The 25,436-nt window shown below is 63.2% G+C and overlaps 2 protein-coding genes across 4 annotated transcripts; one reads left to right on the plus strand and one right to left on the minus strand.

Annotated features, from left to right (window-relative positions):
• Positions 1-65: 65 nt before the first annotated feature.
• Positions 66-12,130, minus strand: PLCD3 (phospholipase C delta 3). The gene is made up of 16 exons (XM_055697457.1): positions 11,894-12,130; positions 9,266-9,427; positions 7,959-8,187; positions 7,749-7,878; positions 6,969-7,194; positions 6,124-6,325; positions 5,881-6,025; positions 5,640-5,792; positions 5,421-5,564; positions 5,212-5,247; positions 4,561-4,720; positions 3,833-3,949; positions 3,589-3,737; positions 2,980-3,115; positions 2,070-2,219; positions 66-1,987 (listed from the first exon to the last, which is right to left on the minus strand). Exons 1-16 carry the CDS (start codon positions 11,994-11,996, stop codon positions 1,899-1,901), a joined length of 2,331 nt encoding a protein of 776 aa, XP_055553432.1. The 5' UTR covers positions 11,997-12,130; the 3' UTR covers positions 66-1,898.
• A 3,637-nt stretch (positions 12,131-15,767) lies between these two features.
• Positions 15,768-24,222, plus strand: ACBD4 (acyl-CoA binding domain containing 4). 3 transcript variants are annotated; one of them, XM_055697451.1, is made up of 10 exons: positions 15,768-15,902; positions 15,991-16,111; positions 16,192-16,276; positions 16,359-16,479; positions 19,039-19,152; positions 20,354-20,460; positions 21,248-21,398; positions 22,771-22,922; positions 23,264-23,308; positions 23,634-24,222. In XM_055697451.1, exons 1-10 carry the CDS (start codon positions 15,833-15,835, stop codon positions 23,742-23,744), a joined length of 1,077 nt encoding a protein of 358 aa, XP_055553426.1. In that variant the 5' UTR covers positions 15,768-15,832; the 3' UTR covers positions 23,745-24,222. The 3 variants fall into 3 exon arrangements, with proteins under 3 accessions (XP_055553426.1, XP_055553428.1, XP_027672159.1); XM_055697453.1 differs by lacking the exon at positions 19,039-19,152; XM_027816358.2 differs by lacking the exons at positions 20,354-20,460; positions 21,248-21,398.
• Positions 24,223-25,436: the final 1,214 nt, after the last annotated feature.

Below are 25,436 nucleotides of genomic sequence, written 5' to 3' on the forward strand. Positions count from 1 at the left end.
AGGTTGCTGGACAGTGATGTTTCTCGACAGGGCCGTCTGAGGTAGATGCTTGCTGTGCCGCATGGCTCGGCGCTCCATCGGGACACGGTGGCCGGGCTGCCGAGCCCTCCTGCCTGCCTGGAGGGTGTTTTGCGCTCTGTCCCCTGCTCGGCTGTTTCCCCCCCACTTTGCTCCCTCCTCCATTAAACTCCGTCCTTCCCGTGGGTGCCTAGAGAGGGAGGATGGCACCGTCAGCCGGGAGCATGTCGAGATTTCTTTCTAAGGGCTATTTGTGCAAGCGATGCCTTGTCCCTTCTCCTCCCCAGCCTTGGAGACTCGAACCCTTTGCTCAACAGGGCAAGTGCTGCACCAAGGAGCAGCAGCGCCCAAAGATACGGGGGGACTCGGCTCTTTGCTGCCTCCAGAGCTTGTCTGGCACACCCTGCTCTGCTCAGACTCCTGGGGCTCATTCCACTCTGCCACCCCCTGTAATGCTGGGGCTGCGGGCATCAGGGAGCTGTTCCGTCACTGTTGCCACTGCTGCTGCGCCTCAGGGCTCTGCTCAGCTGTTTTTCTCTGGAAGCATGGAACTACGGATACACATGCACGTGACTGCCCTGCGACACACCATCTGCGTCGCCTCGGGACTTCAGCCTCCTCAACCGCCCTGCTGCCTCTTCCACAAGGCTCATCATCTCATGGTATGGGAACCTCCAAGGTAAATGAAATGTTTTCTTTCATGGAAACCTTTATCCTATCAAGATATCTCGGGAAACAAGCACACGGGCAGCCTGCCACCTTCCGCTGTGATGTGAACTATGTCTGCAAAATGCTCTGAGATGCTCCTGCCCTCCCAGCCAAAGGTTTACAAAGCTGCACACCAAGGCCAAGACCCCATCTATGCACTCCCATGCCTCCCTGTCCCTCTGTGTCCCCGTCGTGGCATGCCACGGACCCCAGGGGCTTTTGCTCACCCTGGCCTGGACCTGCCGGGCCTCAGTGGGGGACCCAGGAGCTCATCACGTCCCCCCCAGCAGCGCCATTGCATCCCCCTTGCTTGGGGTCCCATGTCACCTATGCAAGTACCTCTGTGTCCCCGCTTTGTTGCCGGTGTCCTGGGCTGGGTGCAGGTGGGGGGGTGTCCAGTGGGACCCTCCCCCTGTCCCTGTGGCAGTTTGAGGGCTGCTCAGAGTCTCCCCAGCCCCCATGGGAGCAGCAGCCATGAGTGCTTGGCAGCTCTGCGGGGCAGTGCTGTGTTTTGGGGTAGGCTCAACCCTTCCCCTGCCCTCCCCCCCCCCCCCCCCCCCCCAGGCCCATATTGTCCTGCCCCTCCCCCTCCCCCCTGCAACGGGCCCTGTGAGGTGACTGGGACACCGGGACAGGTTCTGTTAAAATAAAACCTTTATTCAACTGGCTTGACAACAGGGTATAAATCTGTGACTGTCTCCAGTGCTGGAGCAGGGGGCTGGGAGCGTGGCCCCCAGCCAAGCAGAGGCTCAATGCTGTGGGCACATGGTGGCAGGGTCCCCTTGGGGACCTCGTGGTGGTACTGTCCTTGCAGCCCAGGGACGGGCTGGGGTCAGGCATGTCTGAGGGTGGTGATTTTGGGGGTTGCTGCCACCCATCCCACCCTCCCTGGGCTATGCTGGGCTTTCCTTGTTGTCCCCGTGTCTCTGTCCCCTTGGGGTCACAGCCAGGGAGGGGAGGAGGGAGCCAGCAGATAGGGTGGCACTACGGGACATGGAGGGGGTCCCCTGCCCCCTTGAGTCCCCCAACCAGCCCTGCTGTCACTGTGGCCAGGTGAGCAGTGTCCCCAAGCTGTCCCCACGCAGGGAGCGGGGTGTCTGTGGCAGAGGAGGGTGCCCAGCCCATGGAGGAGCACGTTGTCCCCTGCGTGGGGGGCTGGGACCACGGGGATCTCACAGACTCTTGCATCGAATGTGCACGAAGAGCGTGGCGGGGGACAGGGACGCCCCGTCCTTGGAGAGCAGATGGATGTGACGATACCCTGGGGACAGAGATGGGAGCTGAGCGGGTTGGGGGGGGACCGTCCCCATCCCCAGGGGGTGGCGGGGTGGGCACCCACCCACCTTCCCGCATGCTGCCCAGGGGCAGGGTGAACTGCCCCACGAAGTCGTTGCAGGAGGTGCTGTCGTAGTCCTCCACCACGAAGCGCACCAGGGCCAGCTCGGGCGCACGCAGCTGGAAGCTCAGCGTCTCCTCCCAGCGCGGGTTGAAGCCTGTGGCACCGCGACTGGGGTGGGCGCTGCCACCGCGGCCGCTCGCCGCCCCGCACGCAGGGACCAGCCTGACCCACCAGCGTGCTCACCCCTGCCCTGGCGTGGCTGCCATCCTGCGCTGGGGCATGTGGGGACTGGGACAGACTCGGGGAATGGGGGTGGGTGCTGCGGTGGGGCTGGGCTATACTGGGAAATGGGGGTCCTGCTGAGACCACGGTAGAGCATACTGGGGGAAAGGGGGTCGGGCATACTGGGGTTGTCGTGGGGTATACTGGGGAAATGGAGCAGCACTGGGAGGGACTGGGATGTGCTGGGAACCTGCCGCTGTGGGAATCGGGCTGTGCTGGGGGCAGGGCACTGTGGGGACCGGGGCGTACTGGGAAGACTGGGATGTCCTGGGCACCGGTTCAACTGCGGGTGGCAGCTGGGGTGCAGGGGGCAGCAGGTGCCTGGGGTGCTGGGTACCTGAGGGGCCTGCCTCCCCCCGGCATCAGGGTGCCCTGGGGTACCCCCAGGATCAGGCCAGCCCTGGAGACCAGGGTGCCTTGGGTGCCCCTGGGGACTGGGTGCCCTGAGGTGTCCGCAGGGATCGGGTGTCCTGGGGTGTCTGCAGGGACTGGGTGTCCTGGGGCACCCCTAGGCATCAGGGGGCCCTGCGGTGCTCCTGAGGGCTGGGCGTGCTGGAGTACCCTGGGGACCAGGTGCCTGGGGTGTCCCCGTGGGCTGGTGGCCGGGCCGTGGTGGCCTGGCAGGTGCTTACCGTTGTTGAGTTTGTGGTGGGTCTGCTGCTTGCTGCAGTCAGCCGGGATGCCGTGGATCTCCACCCGCACGAAGGGGTCCACGATGGAGCTCCCCTTCTCCCTGTTCAGCTTGGGCAGCTGCTGCGCTGTGATCACCTGGGGGCAGAGGGTGCTGGGGCCAGCAGCACAGGGCACCACGGGGTGGTGGGCCCCAGGAGAAGGGACTTGGGTGGCACATGGGTGGGTGCAAGAACAGGGTTGACGTTCCCAGGAGAAGGCAGTTGGCCAGGTATGGGGATGGGAACAGTGTCACCCAAGAGTAGGGACATTGATGGTACCCAAACAGATGTTAGGACAGGGTCAGTATCCCCACAAGAGAGGTTGGTGGCACCCAGGAGAGGGTATGCCAGTGGCACCTGGCTGGCCATGGGGTTGGTGTCACCCTGAAGGGATGTGGGTGGCACCTGGCTGAACACAGGGTTGGTGGCACCCAGAAGGGACACGGGTGGAACCTGGTTGGGCATGGGGTTGGTGGCGCCTGGTCAGGAATGGGGATGTCATGGGTGTCAGTAGGGACACAGGTGGCACCCACCCGGGTGCAGGGCTGGGGGGGAGTGGGGTGCCCTCACCCTGACATGCAGTGCCAGGTGGTGCGGCCCCTCTCCCGGGGGGCTGCGCAGGCAGGGGGGCTTCAGCACGTAGCCACAGCGCCCGTTGCCCAGGAAGCGCCCGGCATTCAGGTCCATCTCGTAGCCCGGCGTCTGGAAGTTGAGGGCTACTGTGGGGACAGGGGGACGGGGCGTCAGGGCGGGTGACGGCTCCGGACGGGGGGTACCATTTCATGGGGTGCCCCCCAGGGTCTGTCTGTCTCACCCAGCTGGCAGCCGGCATTCCACATCTCCTGCGGGTTGTAGTTGGAGGAGTTCATCTTCAGCCCCAGCGGGTAGATGCGGCTGAGCTGCCGGGTGTTGTACCGGATCAGCGCCGGGCCTGGAGGGGGGTGGCTGAGTGGGGCCGCGGTACCCATGGGTGCCAGCGTGGGGCCCTGCCAGAGGTGATGGTGTCCTGCTGGCACCTGTGTGCCTGGGGACATGGACAAGAGCCTGCCCGGCTGGGTGGACCCAGACCCTGAGGTTCAGACCTCGACCCTGGGCCTTGACCTTGGACCCCTGACCCCAGCCCTCAGACCCTGAATGCTGACCCCGATCCCAATACAAGCCCTGGAGCGCAGACCCCTGGCCCTGGACCCTGACCTTGGCCCCACACCTTTACTTTAGACCCCAGACCCTGACCCCCTGGACCGTAGACCTTGACCCTGACCTTAATCCCAGCCCCACACCCCAGACCTGACCTTGGACCCAGATGCCGCATTCCAAGCCCTGGCTCCAGACCCTTATGGCAGACCCTGACCCTGGACCTGTGACCCTCACCCTGACCTCTGCCCCTAGGCCAGAGCAGCCCAGCTGAGGCCAGCACACCCCTGACCACCACCCGTGGAGCCACCCCAGTGGCAGAGCCCACCAGTCTCAGCCCCATCCTGCATCCCAGTGAGGTCAGGAGCATGGAGCCCCTCTGCCCCATCCCCACCCTGTTGCCCTCACCCGCTTCCTTGATAAGCTTCCGAGCCTTCCTCTCGCTGAAGGAGGACATCTCATAGGGCCGAGGGTGGCGCAGGGCATGGGCCAGGCCAGGGAAGGGGACAGCCTGGCAGTATACCACCATGGCTGACAGTTCCGGGGCCACCTGTGATGCGTCCTTGGCCTGCAGGAGCCACCGTGGTGTCAGGGCCACCCTGGCTCTGGTGGCCACCTGCCTGCCTAAGGGTCTACAGACTCCCCTACCCTGCTAGTGCTGAGTGCTGAGACCCCCAAGGCCATGGAGACCCCCAAAGTGATGGAGAACCTGAAACAATAGAGTGATGGACCCTGAGATGATGGAGGACCCAAGCAGGTTGAGACCCTGAGGCCGTGGAGAACCCAAGGTGATGGACAACCCAAGACAATGGAGAACTTGCAGTGATGGAGACCTTGAGGTGATGGAGAACTGAGGCAATGGAGAACACCCCCTCCCCAGGCAACGGAGACCCCAAGATGGTGGAGACCCTAGAAATGGAGCACCCAGCCCAACGGGGGAGGAGAGAGGCACAGCTGAGGAGTACCCAAGCTCAGACCCCTCTGCCAGCCAGTGACAGCCACTCGCCACCCCCATGGTACCCAACCTGTCAGCCCACCCAGCTCCATCACACAACCCACCTGCAGAGGTTTGATCTCCTGCAGTGACTGCAGCGACTGGAAGAGGAGAGAGCAGGGCAGCGTTAGCGGGTGCTGGCAGTGCCTACCTGCCTGGGGCCCAGCACTGCTGGGACACAGTGGTCCCATGGCACTGCCACGATGCCGTGGTCCTCCGGGGCCACCACGATGCCATGGTTCCCCAGCACCATAGCTCTAGGAAAGCCCCTTACCCGCTGTCTGCTTGTCTCCTGCAGCTTCTCCTCCTCTTCCTCTTCCTCCTCCTCCTCCTTGTGTGGAAGGGATGTGACACCCTGGGGCTCATGCCACAGCTCTGGCAGCTTCTTGCCCTTCACCAGGACCTTCCCCTTCAGCTGCTGCAGGAGGAAGGGCCAAGCTCAGGGCTCGGAGGGGATATGGGGACACGATGGTGGGTGGGCAGGTGGCCTTACCTCTGGGGATGGGAGGTCATGGGGGTCCTGCCCCTCCAGTGGCTGTGTCAGCAGCATGTCCCCCAGGACGGCCTTCATGTGCTGGGCCATGGTGGCCTGCTGCTCCAGTCCACAGTGGTTCTCCAGGGACAGGATGACGGGGTAGGGTGATCGCTGGGGATGGGGACAGGCTGCACTCAGCACTCAGCACTCAGCACCCAGCACCCAGCACCCATCCCAGGGCTGCCAGCACCCAGTTCACCTTGAAGGCATAGTCGCGGATGCTCTCAATGACATCACGGAAGAGGATTTTGGAGGTGAGTGTGTGTCCATGGTAGACGACAGGTTCCCCATCGGAGCCCTCCCAGCAGTCCAGCTCCACGCAACGGCATCCTGCCATCAGTGCCCTGCTACCGCACCATCGCTGGATGAGTCCCTGTGCCACCCTGGCACCCTTGAACCATGGGATCATCTAGGCTTGGAGCATCTGACCAGGGGCACCCACCTGACATAGGCTTCGGTGCTGCTGGTGCCACCAATCTGGTTGCGAGTCAGGTAGGTGTTGTGGGAGGAGGAGATGAAGTAGTGGCACAGGGGCTGGCTCATGTCCTGGTGCACCTTGGTGTGCTCCTGGTTGAGGATGTCACCAGCAGCCGAAAGGAGGTACATCATGAAGCCATCCAGCATCATCAGGTCCTGCTGCCTGGCTGCAGGACACAGTGGCAGGGTGTTGCAGAGGGCTGGCATGCCGCTGGTAGGGTGGCACACCAGGGACTGTCCTCACCTGGGTGTCCCCTGTGTCCCAGCAGTGCCATGTATACCCCAGACTTGGCACTGTGGCACCCAGGGGACACGTAAGTTCCCTTGAGTGTCCCATCTCCATCCTGATGTTACTCATCCTGCTAGTGTCACATTCACCCTGGACCTGGCATGGTGGCACCCATGAGATGTGGAAGTTCCCTGTCCCCACCCTGACATCCTCTGTCCTTCTAGTGCCACGTTCACCCTGCCGTGGTGGGACCCGAGGGACATGGATGTCCCCTGGCAGTGCCACATTGGTGCTAGGGTTGGCACTGTATCACCCCGGAGATGTGGAGGTCCACCTGCTCTCCACCCCCACTTCACATCCCCAGTCCCCACAGTGCCACGTCCACCAGGCACCAACAAAAGTGCTGACACCGGGTGCCACCCCAGGTAAGGGACATGGGGAGATTCATCCAAGCTCTGGAGGAGCCCATAGCAGCTTGGGGGGTGACACCACTAAGCAGGCCCCCATCCCTATGCCATCTGTGACCTCCCTTGGCTCCAGCAGCATCCATGCCACCATTTGGGCAGCGCCCTCAGCCCTACCCTTCTCATTGAGCTCGTAGGCACGGATGACAGCACGGGCCTGGCGCAGGCTGGCATCCTCGCCCTGATCCCGTAGGAAATCCTGCAGCTCCTCAGCCGACAGGATGCAGTCCTCGCCCGAGTAACGCCTGAAAAGCTCCTCCAGCTCCGGCCGCTGCAGTAGCCGTCGGCAAAACTCCTCCAGCTCCCGGCCCTCCAGCCGCTCATCGCCTGAGCGGTCGCACTCCTGATGGAGCCACAGCCCAACCTCAGGGACCGTCCCCTGCCCGTGGGGAGGGAGGGGTACGGCCACCCCATCTCGTCCTGCCTGTCCCCTGGGGTGGGCAGCGTGTGTGATGAGTTTGCAGGGGCTCCGCTACTGGCATGAGGGCTTAGAGATGGATTGTGCCGAGGGGGATGGGAGGCATGTCCCCTCTGTGCCCCCACCCACGGCCCTCTGACCCTACAGTGTGGGATGGAGCAGAGCAGAGCACCATCCCTCAGCTTCCCCACTTGAAAAGGGACCTTGGGAGATGACCATGGGGACAGCACCCCATGGGGGGAAAACGTCATACCTTGGGGACCTACACAGCAGTGGTGGGGGCAGCTCACCCCACCCCATCATGAGCTCACGCTCACAATGGGACCCAACCATTGGTGATGGACCCAACCTTTGATGATGGTGGGTGGCTTTGGGTGTGATTGACAGTCCTCTGCACTTGGGGAGGCAGAGGAGGAGCCAGCATTCCCTCCCAGTGACAGCAGCAGGGGACAGTGGGTGATGGAGCACTGGACAAGTACCTTGAAGAGCTTGTAGGCATAGACATCATCCATGTCAATGTTGATCATCCTCAGCATGCTCTTCACCTCTCGGAAAGACATCTTGTTGTCCTTGTTCCTGTCTGCTCGCTGAAGGACCCCATGGATCCAGCTACACCGGGGTAAGGAAACCACCCAGCATCACCCCCACAGCTGTCCCCAACCTGTCCCCAAGCCTCCCACAAAGGATATTGGTCGAGCTTCTCCGGTTGACTCATGGCTTGCAGCTGCCCCATCAGCTTGGTGAGCCCTTGCACCCAGTGGCGGGCGTCCTCCTCGCCCCGGGCAGCCAGGTCAAGGTTCTTTCGCTTGCCCTTGAAGACGAGGGTGAAGCAGTGCTGCTCGGGGAAGGCGGCACCGTACTTGCGTAGACCCTCTGACTGGTGTCCCTCACGCACCCCCTCAATGTGCATCACAGAGACTGCAGGGACAGGTGTGGTGACAGGGCCACCCCGGGGATGGAGGTGGTCCCGCAGCATTTCCCCACCCATGAGCATCCTGCAAAACATCCTGGCTGCTGATGAACACCCCGCGTGTCCCCAGGGGCACCTCAAGGGACTTGGGGTTTGGCCTCTGTTGATGCTGCAGCCGGGCTTAACCCGCTAATCCCAGGCGAGACAGGAGCAGTGGCCACTGTCCCCTGTGGGGATGGGGACAGGGACGCCAGTGGGGGGTGGAGCTGTCTTGCAGCGGTGCCAGCTCTGGGCACTCATCCAGATGAGGGGGTGGAAAGAGACGGGTGACGCTGGGGAGCAGGGACAGAGTCTGGCCAGGATGGGGGCAGGACCTTGTGCTGGTCCCAAGGGGGTTGGGGGGAGGGTGTGAGCTCTGGGGGCTCAGCCTGGGGTGCACTGGGCTGTAATGGGATGCACTGGGGTGCACTGGGAAGTACCGGAAGGCACTGGGAGGCACTGGGTGCAACGGGCTGGGGTCCAGGTCCTGGGCAGCAGTCCATGTTCTGGACTGGGGTCTACATCGTGGGTCAGGGTCTGGGTCCCAGGCTGGGGGTGCAGGTCCCAGATCGGAGCCTGGGGTCTGGAGGGGGGGCCTGGAGGCTGGGGGTTGTGGGTGGGCAAGGCGCCTGGACTGGGAGCTGGGTGCTGGATTGGGGTCTGGGTCCCAGGGTTGCACATGCGGGTCCAGGTCCCAGGTTGGGGACTTGGTCCTGGGTAGGGGTCCAGGTCCTGGGGTTGGGTCTGGGTCCTGGGTGGGGGTCCTGCATGGGGGTTTGGATCTCAGGGTGGGGGTCCAGGTCCCAGGTTGCGGGCTAGGTCCTGGGTTAGGATCTGGGTCCTGGGATGGGGTCTGGGTCCCAGGTGAGAGTCAGGGTCGGGGTCCCCATCCTGGGTGGGGGTCTGAGCTCTGGCTTATGCCCAGGTCCCCATGGGCAGGTTTGGGGTGCTGCCCAGGTCCCAACCCCTCCCTGCAGCTCGAGGCTGTGCAGGACATGGCCAGGGTCCCTGAGCCCCCGCGGGACGGTCCCCAGCGCCAGCACTCACAGCTCTGCTGGGAGCGAGTGCGTCCAAAGCGCCCCTCGAAGCAGACCGTCACCCCGTCCTCCTGCAGGCGGAAGAGCCGCTCCCTGGGGCACCCCCGGGACTTGATCTTCCGGAAAATGGATCCCCGCAGCATCCGCTGGACGTCCTCATCCTCCGTCAGGCCTGGGGGGACCAGCCCGTGGGCACCCTGCACAGCTACTGAGGGGAACTGGGGGGCACTGGGAGGTACTGGAGGCTCTGAGTGGGGACTGGGTGGGAGTGGAGGGAGTTCAGTGCATACCTGTGTGCACACCTGCATGTGTCCATCTCCACACATCCCATGGGATGGGGTGGGATGGGAAGGGGTGGGGTGGGCTGCGTGGGATGGCGTGGGACAGACAGGACAGTATGGGACAGATGGGACAGGACAGACATGGTGTGACAGGACAGGGTGGGATGGGATGGATGGGACAGAATGGCACAGCGTGGAATGGGACAGAATGGAGAGGTGGAACAGGACAGGATGGGATGGACAGGAGAGGGGGATGAGATGGGGCATATATGACATGATGGGACAGCACAGACAGGACATGACAGGACAAGATGGGACAGGACAGGATGGGACAGAGTGAGCAGGACAAACACGACAGGATGGGACAGGATGGGATGTGATATCACAGGATAGGACAGGGCAGACAGGGCAGCATGGGACATGAGGAGACTGATGGGACAGGACAGATAGTTTGGGATGGGATGGGATGGGATGGTGTCATATGGGATGGGATGGTACAGGATGGGATGCGATGCGATGGGACAGGGCAGACAGGTGAGGACAGACAGGACAAGCCACTGCCACCAGGCCCCTGTGGGACACTGTGCGGCCGGCTAGGGGACAGGGCCTAGCAGCGTGGTGGCAGAGCCCTGCTCACACCACCGAGCCCAGCTGCTAAATCCTAGGAAAGCTGCACAAATCCCACGTGGGGGGTGCCAGGGTGGTGCTGGCGGCAGAGGTCAGGCTGGGAATGATGACAGGGTGGCCTCAGGGGACATGCGGACCCACGCCTACCCAGGGCTTACAGAGGGGCTGGGACTTTTCCATCTATTCTCCAGAGAGAAGTTATTTCCTCCTTTTGTTTGGGCAACCACTCCTTAAGAACAGCCCCAGAGCCTGTATGCCTGCTCTGGCCGCAGGCGCTGCTCCTGGGCTGGAAAATGGTGGGTATGGGGCTGAGCAGGGGCATCCCGAGCCAGCCATGGCCTTGGGGATGCAGCCACGAGCTGCCATCACTCCTGCCTGTCACATCCTGTCCATGGTGCAGGGTTGAGGACCCCTTCAGGGGGCAGGTACATACACACAGATGCATGGATACACAAGCATACGGATGCACAGATGTATGGACGCATGGATACACGGATGGACACATAGATTGTCGGACGTGCGGGCATATGAGGTCATGGGTGCACAACTGGATGTGTGGACACATGGATGCACAAGTATATGGACGCACAGATGCATGGATACAGGCACTTAGGCACATGTGATGGACGGACATACAGATGCTCGGACACACGAGCACATGGGGGGGGCACAGGTGCACAGGCATATGAACACAGACGCAGGGATGCACGGATATACAGATGCAGGGATGTATGGATACACGGGTGCACGGACACAGATGCAGGGACAGATGGATGTGCTGATGCAAGGACACGCAGACATGTAGACACATGGATACACGAGTGCACAAGCATGTGGATGCACAGACCCACGGACGGATGGACACAGGGACACACAGAGCTGCAGCAGACACATGGCCACAGCAAGCACAGCTCCGGGCATATAGTTGCATGCCCAAAGCCACACGCGGGGCCAGTGCAGCAGTGGGAGCAAAGCCCTCCCCCCACGGCACAACCGCTGCTCTGCCTGCTGCTTCCACACAGGACCGGGCCTGGCTGCGCACCCTGACTCCCCCCAGGCACCCCCTCCCCTCCCTGTGCCGCACCAAGCTGCTGCAGGGTCAGCCCTGGCCGACAGTGCTGCGGGCAGCAGCCTCGAGTGGGGAAACTGAAGCAGGGTGAGGGTCCCAGAGAGCTGGAGCTGAGCCTTGGGGGCAACGAATACCCCCAAACAGGAGGGCTCTTGTCACCTGTGATGTGGCCAAACCTTGACCCCACTGCTCCCCAACATCTGGGGCAATACATAGCTATTCCGGGGCTACCTTGGGGACCCCTCCCAGCCACGGGGACCCTTCCCTGCTGTGGGGAAAACCATCCGCCTTGGGGACCCTCCCAGCCATGGGGACCCATCCCTGCCATGAGAGACCCCATCCACTTTGGAGACACTTCTTGGTATGAGGACCCTCATGGCCATGGGGTCCCCTCCTCACGTGAGAACCTCACACAATCACGGGGACCCTTTCCTGCATGGGGTCCCTGGCTACCTTGAGGACCCCCTTCGAGCTATGGGGACCCATCCTGCCATGGGGCTCCCCATCCACTTCGGGGACTCTTCCAGCCACGGAGATCCCTCCCGGGACGCCCGCTGGCAGAGTTTCTGCCCGGTCCCCACCCCTGCCCGCCCCGTCAGGTGCCCCGTTCCCTCCTGTTCCCTCCCGTTCCTCCCACACCGGGACCGGCCCCAGGACTCACCCATTTTCTTCAAGGCTCTGCCGGGCCGGCGGGGGCCACCGGAGACGTCCGGGGGGGAGCGGGGCTGCTCGGCGGTGGGACGCGCCCTCCTGCCGCAGATCATGGTGCGGGGCCGGTAGCCCTGGTGCTCCCGGTAGCCCCGGTCCTGGCGGTGTCCCCGGTACCCCCGGTGCTCCCGGTCCCGGCGGTGCCCCCAGCCGGTGCAGCCGGGCTGAGCGGCGGCGGCGGCCGGGGCTGGGGCTGGGCTGGGGCTGGGCTGGGGCTGGGCGGCCCCGCCGGGACCGAGGCCGGGCACGGGGAGGTACCGGGAGGAGCCACATTTCAGCCCGGCCGCCGTTAACTGTTTGTGCCGGCCCGGGCCGAGCGGTGGCTGCCGGTGGTGGTCGGCACCGGGACGGGTCGGCATCGGAATGGGTCGGCAACCGGGATGGGTCGGCACCGGGGTCTGGTCTGCACCGGGACGGGTCTGCACCGGGATGGGTCTGGCCGGTCTGAACCGGGGGTCGTTCTGCAGCGGGAACGGGACGAGGTCCCGGTGTGCAGCCGGTGGGTTGTACGGCACCGGGCGGGGGTCCCACACTGCACCGGGTACAGCCCGAAGGGCCGGTCTGGCCCCCCGCAACAGACTGCGGGTCCCCACCTCCCCCAGGGGTCTGCCTGCACCGGGGAGTTGCCCAAGGTACCCCGCTTTGCTCGGGGGACACAGCTGCCTGCTGCCAGTCCCACCCCGGTACCGCCGGTGGGGACCCAGGGGACACCCTCCACCAGTGGTGTTTTTCCCCAGGGCCAGGGCGGCAGTGGCACTGCCAACAGCTGCCCAGACCCCGGGTGGGACAGTTGGGCACCCAGAGGTGGTGGCAGGGCAGCCTAGGCCAACGTCTGGGCACCCTGGGCAACATCTGGGCACCCTGGGTGGCACCTGAGTGTCCTGGGTGATGCCTGAGTATCCTGGGGCAACATTTGGACACCTAAGGCAACATCTGAGCATCCTGGGTAATATCTGAGTATCCTGGAACAACATCTGGACATTCAGGGCAACATCTGGGCACCTTGAGGTGACATTTGTGCACCCTGTGTGATCTTTGGTTGTCCCGGAGCAACATCTGTACATGCAGGGCAGCATCTGGCATTCTAGGGCAATATCTGGGCATCTGGGGTGGGGGTGGGGGCGGGGAATGGGATAGTATCTGTGTATCCTGGGCAACTTCTAGACACCCTGGGGTAACATCTCGGCATCTTGGGTAGTATATGGCTATACTGGGATAACACCTGGATGCCCAGAGCAAAATCTGGGCACCCCTGAGACAATCTTTAGTTAACCTGGAGCAACACCTGCATATGCAGGGCAACATCTGGGCAGCCTGGGGCAGTATCTAGGTGCTGCAGTTCAAGACCTGGGCAACCCACACAACATCTGGACAGCTGGGGACACATCTGGGCAGCCCCTTGGCTGTGTTGGGGTAGATACAGCCATCCCCAAATCTTTTGGGTACACGAGGACGCAGGGATTTCTCACCAGGGACAGCCCAGCCAAGGGCAGTGCCCTGTTCTGTTTGGGTCGAGGCTCTTACCACCCCAGGAGGTGCAAAACATGTTGAATTTATTTATACAAAATGTATCTTGCTCTGCTGAAAAACTTTAGGGTAAGCAGCCACAGCCACCCCAAAAATGCACTTGCAACCCCATAACTGGGCTCGGCTCCAAGTGCTCTTCCTCCTATGGGAATTGCATTGCCAGGAATTCAGCAATGGATGCATTGACCTGGTGCAATGACTGGGATAAACACCTCTCGCTGCAAAATCCACAGCAAAGATAAATCCTGGTTGCTATCCTGCCTCTCCCGCGGCGTTGTTATTTTCTAGCCCCTGTGAGCGATTTGGAAGGAGCCCCATGGAAAGCAGCAACTCACATTCCTGGCCGCTTATAGCACAGCACGTGTCCCTGTGAATCACTGCTCGGGATTCAGGGTTGGTTTTTGCAGTGAGTCAGAGCCAGCGAGGCCGCGCTGCTGTCCCGGAGCAGAAATCCTGAGTCAGAGCTCAGAAATGGCAGGAGGTTTAAAAAGCTTTGCTGCTTTTTTTTCTGGATCTTGAATTTATAGAGGAAATATTTCCCCAGGGTACATGGGGTAGGAATTAGGAGGTTTGGGGCAGGGCACTTGGATTTGGGATTTAGAGGTGGGATTAAGGGAAATTGCCCAAACTGTAGGAAAACAGGAGCATGGGGCAATGATGGAGCATGGCACAGGGCTGCTGAGAGCTGCTTTGCATCCCCCTCCCAGCAACCAGCCCTGGGCAAGGGTCAGATCCAGGTGGACCCCAGGGAACTGCAGAACATCCTGCAGCCCCAGAGCACCTTGTACCTCCAGGTGACCCATGTCCCTACGTCCCCCATGTCCCCAGAGCACCCTGTCTTCAAGAAAAGCCCCCAGAGCAGAGGGTGAAGCTGCTTCACCCCAGGGGCTTCAGGACTCCAGATTTTGCCCCTTCCTTACTATCATAATTAATAGTTCGATAATTAACAGTAAGCAATTGCTCTGCTAGAACCCAGCTGTCCCCTGCCCCACGCAACAGGACTGTGCCCCTGCCCAGTGCCTCAGTGACATTGCTCCAGTGCAATGTCCCAGTTTCCCAGTGCAATATCCTGGTGTCCCAGTGCATTCCCCTGGAGCCCTTGGTATGTGGCCCCAGCACACTGTCCCCATGCCTGGTGCATTGTTGAAGTGCATTGTCCTGATGTCACAGTGTACAGCTCCACTGTCCCCATGAGTGGCCCAGTATCCTGGATGATTTTCCTAGTGCCCCAGAGCATTGCCCTGCCCTGCTGCCCCACTGCATCACCCCACAGGATTGCTGCACTGTCAAGGGCACCTGGCTGCGTGCTTCTGCTGCACAGCCCAGGTGGGCCAGTGCAAGACCCTATGCGCCGTCCCAGTGCACTGTCCCTGTGCATCACCCCGTGCCCTGGTGCAATGTCCTGGAGCATTGCAACACCGTTGGTGCATTGCACCGGAGCACTGTCCTGTTGCACCATCCCACTGCACCATGCCAGTGCACTGTTCCTGTGCACGGGAGCACTGCCCCACTGCACTGTGCTGGAGCACAGCTCAGAGCACAGGTTCATTCTCCTGGTACACTGGTGCACTGTCTCGCTGCGTTACCCAGTGCGCTGCCCCATTGCACTGTTCTTGTGCACTATCCCAGTGCACAGGGTCACTATCACAGGGCACTGGTGCACTATCACTTTGTGCTGTGCCATTGCACTGTGTGGTGCACTGTCCTGGCATTGCCCCGGTGCACAGGGTTACTCTCCCGGTGCATAGTCCCTGGTGCATAGTCCTGGTGCACAGGGTCACTCTCCTGGTGCACTCTCCCAGTGCACACGCTCGTCATCCAGGTGCACGGTCCCAGTGCACGGGCTTGCTGACCCAGTGTCGCAGTGCACAGGGTCATGGTCCTGGTGCGCGGGGTCCCGGTCCTGGTGCACAGTTCCAGTGCACAGGGTCCTTGTCCCAGTGCACATGGTCATGGTCCTGGTGCACAGGGTCATGATCCCGGCGCACGGGCTCTCTGTCCCGGTGCACAGGGTCCCGGTACACCTATCGAGCCGCTGGGGGGGACCTCTGCGCTGCAGTACCGCCTGTAGCCCGCAAGGGGGCGTCACGGTGGGACCGTCCCTCGCGCCCCGGCCTGCGGCGCGCTCTACAGCAACCCAGCAGGGGGCGCGCACGCCGCGCCTCACCATTGGCTGCGGCGCAGCGGGACCGAGGGGGCGGGAAAGGGGCAACACCGCCCCCTCGCAAGCGGCACGCTGATTGGGCGCGACGCGGGGGGAGCCGATAGAAGGCTGGCGCTGATTGGCCCCCACTCTCTCCCCTCACGGAGAGAGACACGCAGCGGGGCCGGTGCCAGCGCCAGTGCCGGGGCCGGTGGCGCCGCCATGGAGGAGGCGGGTTGCGGGGCGCAGTTCCGCGCTGCCGTTCAGGTTATCCAAGGGCTGCCCCGAAGCGGTGAGTAGGGGCCGGGAACGGGACCGGTACCGCGGCCACAGCGCCCCGAGCCCGCTCCCGGCTCCGCTGAGGCCGTGTCGCGTCGCAGGTTCGTACCGTCCATCCTATGAGGAAATGCTGCGTTTCTATAGCTACTACAAGCAGGCGACGGCGGGGCACTGCCAAGGCCCAAGGCCCGGCTTTTGGGACCCCATCGGCCGGTACAAGTGGTAAGGCCCCCGCGGGGGGTGGCCCACTTCGGGTCCAGTCCACCCCCTGCTCCCCACCTCACGGCTGCTGTCACCCACAGGGATGCCTGGCACAGCCTGGGGAGGATGTCCAAGGAGGAGGCAATGGCGGCTTATGTGGCTGAGATGAAGAAGGTGGCCCAAAAGGTAAAGGGGAGAGGGAGAGCAGCTGGGCTGGGGTGCTCAGGGGTGCTCGGTGGTGCCCGTCCCAAGCTGCGTCCCTCCCCAGATCATTGACACGGTACCCATGGATGAGATGACAGAGGAGATGTTCAGGTACTTCGAGCCGCTCTATGAGGTGATCCATGACATGCCCCGGCCCCCAGAGACCTTCTTTAAGAAGAAAGGGGGTGAGTGAGAGTCGCTGAGCCCTGCTTGTCCCTGGGGCATCACCTCTGTGCCATCCTCTTCTCTCCTGGCACATCACTCGTGCTGTTCCCTGCTTGCTTCTGCACCGGTACAGCCATCACCCCAGTGCTCTGCGCTCCCCCAGGGCACATCCTTCTGTTACTCCCTGAGGGGGGTGTCCACGTCCCTTCTGACTCCCCTGCTGTGGTGCAGCTGCAGCTGAGCTGCTTGTTTGAGCACGACCACTCAAGTGTCTCTTCAAGTGATAGAGGTGCCTCTTCAGTCTGGGCTTTCTCTGCAAAACTTTGAAGTGAGAACTCGAGATTTGGCTTCCAAATGCCCCTTGGCCCAAATCCCTGTACACAGTAGAGCAGGGGATCGGTTCCCACGGAGCACTGCTGCAGGGAGGCTGTGCTTTGTCTTGGTGCTGGCCCACTTACGGTCAGGGCAGGCTGTGTACAGGGAGCCTGGATCATCTGATGTAAACATCTGAATAGGCTGGCTAGTTTTTGCAGCAGAGTGGATGTGGAGAAACTGGGGTTGAGAAATGGGATTACCGGGACAGCCTTGTGCTAGAGAAGAGTCCTTCCCAGCCTTTTCCATGCCTGTGGCTGCTCAGATACTTCCTCATGCTGGGAGGTATCTGAGAACCTGTCCCACCCCTGGAGCAAGGCAGTCCTCGGTGTATCTGATTTGTGAGAAGCATCCAACGGAGCGAGGGGCTGGTTGTGGTGGTTCAGAAAGGTGTCGGCTACTGCAGAGCAAACCGAACACTGCACATCTGGAGGTCTGGCTGTGCCGCATCTTCAGTAGATTAGCTCAGCAGCAGATGATCTTTCAGGGTATATTCACAGGGAGTGCGTAAGCTGTCAGTGCTTTGCTAATGCTGGAACAGCACTGACAAATAGACTCCCTCCCTGCCTGTCCCCAGGCATCTGTCCTGCACTTGACAGCTACTGTCACCTCCTGCTTCCAACAAGGATGTCAAAAACATGCCTGTAAGGCTTGGCCTCAGGATGGCTGCTCCTTCCTGTGGTACCCCAGCGCTTTTGTTCTCCATTTTGATGCATAATGCTTTTAAAAGGCAAATAGACTTAATTTTTCTCTGGAACATAAAGGCTGGGTCTAAACTCCCACTTGGGAGTGTCGTACTGCATCAGCGTCACTTATAAATGACACGGTCACTTATATCTGAACCTGGTAGCGTCTGTGGAGCAAGTGAGCGCAAAGTGCCTGAAACGCTGGTGTAAACTGCTGAACTTCTTAAGCTGTTGAGTCATTTGTGTTAAAGGTCCTCAAACCCACATATAGATTTTGTGCGGTTGTAGCTTTGTTACTGATAATCCAAAGGAGAAAGGTGATTTTAGACACTGTGGCAGGTGAGAGTGGAGCATGGCAGGTGTGGGGCCCTTGGCAGCTGTGGAGGTTTTTGGGGACAGAGGTGCTGCACGGTGGCACTCTGGGCAGATTTGGTTTTATGTATTTCCAAAGTCAACACACTGTAAAGTGGCACTTGGAACCCAAATCGTGAATGGTTCAGGGTCCCAATGGATTTCCAGTCAGCAGAGCTTTCACCAGCGTCTTCTACGTGTACACCAAGACTCTGAAGCAACTGGGAACCAATAATTAAGCCCTTAATGCATGGGCCTGATGCCATTCGCCAGCCCTGCAGGCACAGGGGGCCCGGTGCTGGAGCCAGGCCTGTCCTGACATGGTGATGTGTGTGGTGACGGGACCCTGCCTGCACCCACCCACCCCTGTGGGTCACAGCACACACACCGAGGAGAGATTTGGGAACGGTGGTGCTCCCTGAGCAGAGCGGCCCTGGCACTGACTCCAGTGCAGGGTGCGGGTTAAACCCGCAGGGAGTTCAGTCACCTGGGCTGGGCTCTGAGGGGTACCACAGCCGTGGGTCTGCTGTAATGATGACGGAGGGTTGGAAATGGTGGAGATGTGCAGGCAGGGCAGCGTTGCCACATCCCTGCCAGGACAGGAGCAGGGAGCAAAGTCCCAGGCTGCTGAAAGTGTGGCAGGGCTTAACCCCACGGACTCCGTGGGGTGGTGGGGAGGGCTGGATCCCTGGGCTGGCAGCTGCCCCAGGCCCTCCCTGGGGTGCTGCTGCCTGCTGGAAGCCATCGCAGGTGATGGCAGCGTGTGCTGCCTAGACAAGGCTGTCCCCAGCCAATGTTTCTTGCATTAGGCTCTGTTAGTTACCGAGGGTGTGCCATGTGCCCTGCCAGGGGACAAGGACGGTGGCCATCACTCGTTGGTGTTTACCCAGTTGTTGGCCAGTGCTGATCCCTCTGCCTGCTGCTGCAGAGGCTTGGTGGACGGGGGCCAGCAAGACAGCCTGCATGGGGCAGACCCTGCTGACCGTTTGAGTTTGTGTTGATTCCTGGGCCGTTGTCAAACAGAGCCAGCCCCTCTCCATCTCTGCCCGGCATCAGCATGTCCCCCAGCCACTCTGGCAGTGAAGCAGTGCCAAGCCCAGCCTGCAGAGAGCCCGTGCTGCCAGGATCACCTGCAGTGCTTTAATTCTCCTCTGCCCCTTCTCCCTGCAGGCAGCCAGGAGCGGGCAGCAGACCCCAGCCAGGACAGCCCAGAGAGCAGCCCAGCTGCAGAGCGCCCCGAAGACACCCTGCCCAGGGAGCAGCAGAATGGGCAGCACGTGCCAGGTTGGTCTCCCTGGTGTGGCCAGCACCTGGTAGAGACCCTGTGGAGAAGGTGCTGGTGGTAGGGCTGAGCCTCCATCCGCCCACAGAGCTGTTGGCTTCAGGCACCTCTGGTCCAATCCTGCTGGTGTTTCAGGCATTGCCTGAGTCACAGCGAGCTGGAGCTTTTCCTGGGTCTGGCTTTCAGTGCTGTTCTTGATGCCGGGGTAACCCTGGGTGTGTTGGTTTGACTGTTACTCTTACCTGTGCAAAGGGGCCTGATTCTGCTAAACCACAGTGGGAAGCGAGGGTGTTGCCCTGTGGACTGGGACAACATCACCCTGGAAGGTCCATGTTCTGGGAGGGGATGTTCTCCCTCTGCTCAAGCCAAGTCCACCCCTTCCATGGCACTGGGAGCCCCAGTGCCAAGCCCCAGCCCTCCCTGCCTGTGCCGTGGCTGACACCTTGGTCCTGGCTTGTAGAGCCCCTTGTACCCTCACCCACCCACTCCGTGTGCCTGCTTTGAGGGCACACGTGGCTCTCCCACCCCAGAGAGGCCTCTCGCTGTGCCTGGAGTTGGGTAGGGTGCTCTGGGGAGGCGCTCTTCCTGCTGCCATCCTGGCCCTCCCCCAGAGGAGCATATATGGTCACTGAGCAAGTGCCTGTGTCCAGGCCATGCCCTTCCTCCACCCTCGAGTGTGCCGGGGCTGGCAGCACGCAGGGAGCTGGGCACTGTCCCTGCCCGTGCAGTGGGGTGTGCTGCCGTGCTGGTGGCAGTTGGTGTTGTGCAAACAGTCCCCGCTCCCTGCCAGAGCAGCCAGGACCGTGGATCCTGCTGGAGGGGCTCCCCACCATGCCGAGGTTTTGGCTGGCCACCACGGCAGCCCTCTCCCCACATGTGGGCAGAGCAACCCCCCATAAAATGGCACTGTGTCAGGGCATGCCTGCCCGCGAGGGGCTTTGCGACACCGTGGACAGAAGGGGGAATTGGGTCCTTGGATCAGGGCCACAGTCTGGGCAGTAGTAACAGCTGGTTCCTTCCCCCTCTGTGCCTCAGTTTCCTTCTCCTCCTGCCTCACCTTGTGCACGCAGATGCTGCCGTCTTTCCCGCTTGTGGACCTATTGCCTTGTGGCTGCGCTGAGCTTCTGCTGCCCTTCGGACACGGCTGAAACACCTCTGCCCCACCGGTGCTGCCCGCGGCTGAGCCGTGTCCTTCCCTTCCAGGAGGTGGGCTGGCTTCTGCCACCGAGGCACTTGAGGGTAGCCAGGTGACCAGTGACTCCGAGGGGGATGTGTACTGCGATACCCTGGAGCAGATGGAGCCTGAGCAGGTAATGGAGGGCTGGGAAGCGCTGGGGTCCAGCCGCAACACGGCAGAGGCTTTGCCTGCTGCTAGCCCTGCCCTGTCTGCCCTGTACAGGCCGATCTCTCCATAACCTTGGCTCCCCCAGCTCTGCATGCCACTGCTTGGGACCATCCTGGGAGCCTGGTGGGGCTCCCCAAACCCACGGGGCCATCTGGCTGCACCCCTCTGTGCTCTGTGTCCCTCTTGGAGCCAGGTCCCTGTTGCCAAGGGGAGGCTGAGGAGCCCTCTGTGCCCCGGCACCACCCACAGCCGCCCTCAGTCCTGCAGTGTGGCTCTAATAGGGGGCACTGGTGGGCTGCTGAGGCTGAGTGAGGCCAGTAGCCTCCAGCAGGGCTGGTGCGGGGCCCTTGCTTGCACCCCTGGCAGTTGTGGTCTGCTCCCCGCTCCAGGGCAGCGCAGCTGCCACCAGCAGCATTCAGCACTTGCGCTGCTATGGTGCGGCTCAGTGGACCTGGCGGGCAGGAGGGAGGAAACCGCCTGGCTTCTCCCCGGGGCTCTTTTGCCGTCTCCAGCCTGGGCACCTCGCTTCCCTCCGGGGTCCTAGGGCTCTGCAGCCTCCGATACCAAGTGCTGACTGGTGTTGCCAGAGGGATTTGGCTTCGCTCAGCCCCATGCGCCCTCCACCACCAAAAATGCCACCATGGGGCAGGGGGAGAGACACCACCGCCACCCTGACATCACCTGCCGTGCCACCGCAGCCCCCAGGGTGGGGAGCGGGGGTCTCAGGGCCCTTCTTCTTTCCCCTTGCACAGGCTGGGCAGCCGCTGGGTCTCTCCCCAAATGGTGGCCAGGCCAGGCCTGAGCCCCCAGGGCCTCGCAGCGCTGGGCAGGGAGAGCGGCAGGGAAGCAGAAGACTAGAGGGGAGGAGCAGCGCTGGCCTCGCAGCCCCTGGCTCTGAGAGAGGTGGGTGCAGCGTTTGGCTCCTGCGCGCCTTCCTGCTGCTCCCCCCCACCTCCCGGCTAGCAGGGCCAGGTGCCTGGGGGGCTGTGCAGGGGGTGGAGAGGTGAGGGCTGCGACAAGAGGGGACAGCGTTTGGCTCCAGGACCCCGGGTGGGGGTCATTCAGTAGCTGCAAGAAGTCCCGAGCATCTGCTCTCTTCACCCCTTGGTCCCCGAGCAGTTTGGTGTCTTTAGGACGCATGCCCTGCGTTGCCTGTTTCTCACAACGGTGCTAAATGGCCTAAATTTGGAGGATGTTCGACTGGCTCCCCTCTGGTGGGTGGCAGGGGGCACAGACCCCCACCCGGCTGTGCCCCGCGCTTGCCCGTGGCCCCCGCTGCCGGTGTCTGTGCCTAGTGCCTTTGGAGGTGGGTGTGCTGCGGGGGAGCTCACCCTGGAGCGGAGAGGGTGAAGCTGGGCCCTGTGTCCCTGGAGGCGCTGGCCGTGGGGACACCCTGCACCTGCAGTAGCCACCTGCTGCCGCTGGCGTTTGGGGACAGCCAGGCCCCAAGCTGTGCCACTGCAGAGAGGGGACAAGGAGCCTCCTGCCAGCCTCTGCGGCTTTCCCCAGGTGCAGCTGGGGGGGGGGTTCCACCCCTGGGTGGCATTGTCACCCTCACCCGGGGTGGCAGCTGCTGCCTCACCTGGGCACAGCCCACCCATCTCACCCTTATCTTTCCCTGCCGTTAATGTTTCCACAAACACCCCCGAGGCTGCTTGACCTTGGAAGGTACCGATAAAGCCAGGCTGGGCTGGGTGCCGGTGCAGGGGGGCTGGCAACAAGCCCCCGCCCGTCTCCCGCTCGCAGCACAGGTTATCCGGGTGTTTGCCGGGCTGCAGCCGGGCTGGTTTGGGGCCTTTGCTAAACCCGAGGGCCTGGCAGGGAGGCAGCTGCGCAGACAAGGCGTCCTGCCGGGCCTTTGGCACCCTGCCCTCGCCAGGTGAAGCGAGGTGACCCACATGCACCGCCGTGCCTGCTGTGTCGGTGGGCTGGAGGTCGGCTGCTGCCATGGGGGGGGCATGGTGGCCTGTGTCCCCAGGGACGGGCCTGGTGCCAGCTGGTGGAGGGGGACGTGGGCTGCCGGGCTGGGCTGGGAGCTCCCGGCTCTGCCAGGAGGAGCGGCAGCATGGGCAGGGCTGGCAGCGTGCGGGCAGCCTGTGGTGCGGTGCAGGCAGCTGGTGGGATCCACGGCTCACTGTTGGGTCAACCTGGGGGTCCCAGGGGAGCGTGAGGCGGGGCTCAGCCTGCCCTGCCTGATCCCAGCGGGCAGCACTGCCACACGCGCGCTCTGCCTGCCCTGCCACCCCTGAGCGGTGCCCGTCTTTGTGCCCCGCAGGTCTCTGGCTCACTGGTAGTGGCCCTGAGCTCACCCAGGGGCTGCTGGCGGAGCTGGACGCCCGCGTGGCCAGCACTGTCCAGGCCCTGCAGGACGACATGCGGCAAGTGCTGGAGCGCCTGAGCCAGCTGGAGACACTCACCTCCGCGCAGGTACGTGTAGGCCGGGCTGTCGGGGCTTGGCTCTGGGCCCTGCAAACAGGCAGCCTGGGGTAGCCCAGGCGTGGAGGGACCTCGGGGTTTGGTGACACATCCCGGCGGGGCGGAGGCTGGTGCTGCTCTGATCCACCCCGAGGTGCAGCCAGGGAGCTGAGGTGCAGGCAGAGAGCCGCTGCCTCTGTCATTCCCATTGCCCCCGGCGTCCGCGCCTGGCCAGACCCCTTGCAGAAGCCCTGAGCAGGCTCGCTTCTGCCCGCTCCTTCCCTCTCACGGGGACATGGGGGCTGGAAAGGGGTGCCCAGCCCCACCTGCACCCCAAACTCTCTCTTTCACAGGGGGACGCAGCTGGGACTGACACTGGCCAGCCGCTTGCTCCACAGGTGAGTCGGAGGGGGAGGCAGTGTTGCGTGGTGGCCCTGCTGCCCCACGGGGCCAGGAGTCACGGTGAGGCAAGGCAGGTTGGGGAAGGGTCCCTCAGCTGGGGCGCAGGTGACGTCCCTGGGGACGTGTCCCCATTGTCCAGGCACCAGGGGCGACTGTGTTGATGCAGGACCTCCACAGGATGACAGATGTGACAAGAACTGCCGGGCTGTGACAGTGGCCTGCTGCTGCCTGCCTTTCAGCAGAGGGCTAGGAGAGTGTGTGGTCACACCGGTGACACTTTTGTCCCCTTCCCCACGCTACCTCTGTCTGTCTCCTCACCAGGCAATGTCCTCGTGGCCCCTGACGGTCTCCCCACGCACCCTGCTCTTCCTCATCACCTGGCCCTTCGTCACCCAGTGGCTGCTGCGCCACTGGCAGGGCAGGAAGAGGTGACCACTTCGTTGTTGCCGCCGCCGCTGGCCCTGGGACAGGGCGCAGGACAGCCCTGCCAGGTTGCCACCACTGCTCCTTCCCCATTCTGCTTAGCACGAGCTGGGGAAGCACCACAGGATCAACGAGGGAATCGCCTCGCGCAACCACAGGATCTCCTGTGGGCCAGGACCCCAGCCCCGAGGAGGGGGGGGAGCCACCGTGTGCCGCCAATTGCCACTGTCACTCTCAGGGTCTCGCCAGCCCCACCAGCACGGCGAAGGGACCAGCCACCTGCGGGGAGCGGGGCGTGGGATTGCCCCGATGGGATCCCTGGGGATCCCCTTGCTACCACACACCGAGGGACTGGCTGCCTGCCGCCACCGTGGGCCCAGTGCTGGGTGGGGGGCAGGGGACGGCAACCGCGGCCCCCCCAGGGACCGGTTCCATGCAGTGCTTGAACATCTGAACCTGCCAGAATTAAAGTTGCCTTTTCAGTTCAGCCCCAGCTGCGCTGCTGCAGGGAGGGGACAGCTGTCACCAGGGCCACACCGGTGTCCCGGCACTGGGCAGAGGGGCATGGTGGCAGCTGGCAGGACAGGGCAGCTGCCAGGTCCTTGCTGCGGGGGGGAGGCTGTCCCCAGACCCCAGCCTTCTCTTTCCCACACGGGGTCCCATCCCCATTCTTGGGGTCCCCACCACCACACGGGGCTGATGGCAGTGCCGCCGCGGGGAGGGCGGCCATGGGCATCTGCCGGCACCCAGCGCAGGCAGGAGCTGCCAGCCCGAGGCCTCCAGCGCTGCCAGGCCCGGGTGACCCGGCGAGGGGGGGCGCTGCCACCGGGGCACCCACCGCCCAAACGAGCCAGAGGGCCGGGGTTGGGCTGGGGGGCTCCTGGGACCCTCCCTTGCCCCACAGCACCTGCTTCCCCTGCTGCCTATTGCTGAGAGGGCCCAGCTGGTGCGGGGGGGTGGCCAGGGCAGGGCCCCCAGCGCCGTGCCGCTGCCACAGCGGGTAACACATACACACCCCCGCTCCCCGGCCACAGAGCCCCCTGCCCGGGGGTCCCCAGGTCGTCTGTCCCACCGGGTGGCCACCCCACATGGGCCCCCACCGTGGGTCCTCCCCTACAGCCCCGCCACGAGGCCGTGGCCCCCACGGCTGGCCGTCCCTTCCCCCCCCCCCCCGCCAGGCGCGGAGTGGGTAGGCCCCGGACCAGGCCCTGGGCCACCCTACCGCCGCCCCTGGATAAAAGGGACGCAGCGCCTTTAAGGAGGGTCTTCTTTCCGTTCAGGTTTGTTTACATCTCCCTCCGCGCGGCTGCAGAGGACGCCGCACCAGCGCAGCCCCGGGATTCCTCCGCCATCCCCCTCGCCCGCCAGCCTCGTCGCCCCCCCGGGGCCGCCCCCCCTCCTGGTCCTTTGCAGCCCTCGCGGCCGGGGACGACATTGCGGGCACGGGGGGCTGCAGCATACGCAGCACGGTCCTGTAGCCCGTAGGCCCCTCCGCGGCGCGGGGACTCTTTTCGGGTCGCCCCACGGGCTGGCCGCGGGGGGGGGGGCGGGGGCGCTGCCCTCGGCGCAGCCCTGAAGGTCGCGGGGCGCGCGCGGCCCCGCGCATGGGAGCGCCCCTCCACGCATGGTACGGCCCGTCCCCGCCCCCGTCCCCCTCGGATTGGCGGCGCCTCGCTCGAGTGACGTCCGACCTGGCCAGTC

This window comes from Falco cherrug, chromosome 20, assembly GCF_023634085.1.
Source record: "Falco cherrug isolate bFalChe1 chromosome 20, bFalChe1.pri, whole genome shotgun sequence".
Lineage (NCBI taxonomy): Eukaryota > Metazoa > Chordata > Aves > Falconiformes > Falconidae > Falco > Falco cherrug.

Coding starts and splice junctions, on each gene's coding strand:
- ACBD4 (XM_055697451.1), top strand. CDS start 15,833: ATGGAGGAGGCGGGTTGCGGGGCGCAGTTCCGCGCTGCCGTTCAGGTT. Junction 16,277..16,358: donor TGAAGAAGGTGGCCCAAAAG/GTAAAGGGGAGA, acceptor GTCCCTCCCCAG/ATCATTGACACGGTACCCAT. Junction 22,923..23,263: donor AGACACTCACCTCCGCGCAG/GTACGTGTAGGC, acceptor TCTCTTTCACAG/GGGGACGCAGCTGGGACTGA.
- PLCD3 (XM_055697457.1), bottom strand. CDS start 11,996: ATGATCTGCGGCAGGAGGGCGCGTCCCACCGCCGAGCAGCCCCGCTCC. Junction 6,326..6,968: donor CTACGAGCTCAATGAGAAGG/GTAGGGCTGAGG, acceptor TGTGTCCTGCAG/CCAGGCAGCAGGACCTGATG. Junction 5,248..5,420: donor AGGAGACAAGCAGACAGCGG/GTAAGGGGCTTT, acceptor CTCCTCTTCCAG/TCGCTGCAGTCACTGCAGGA.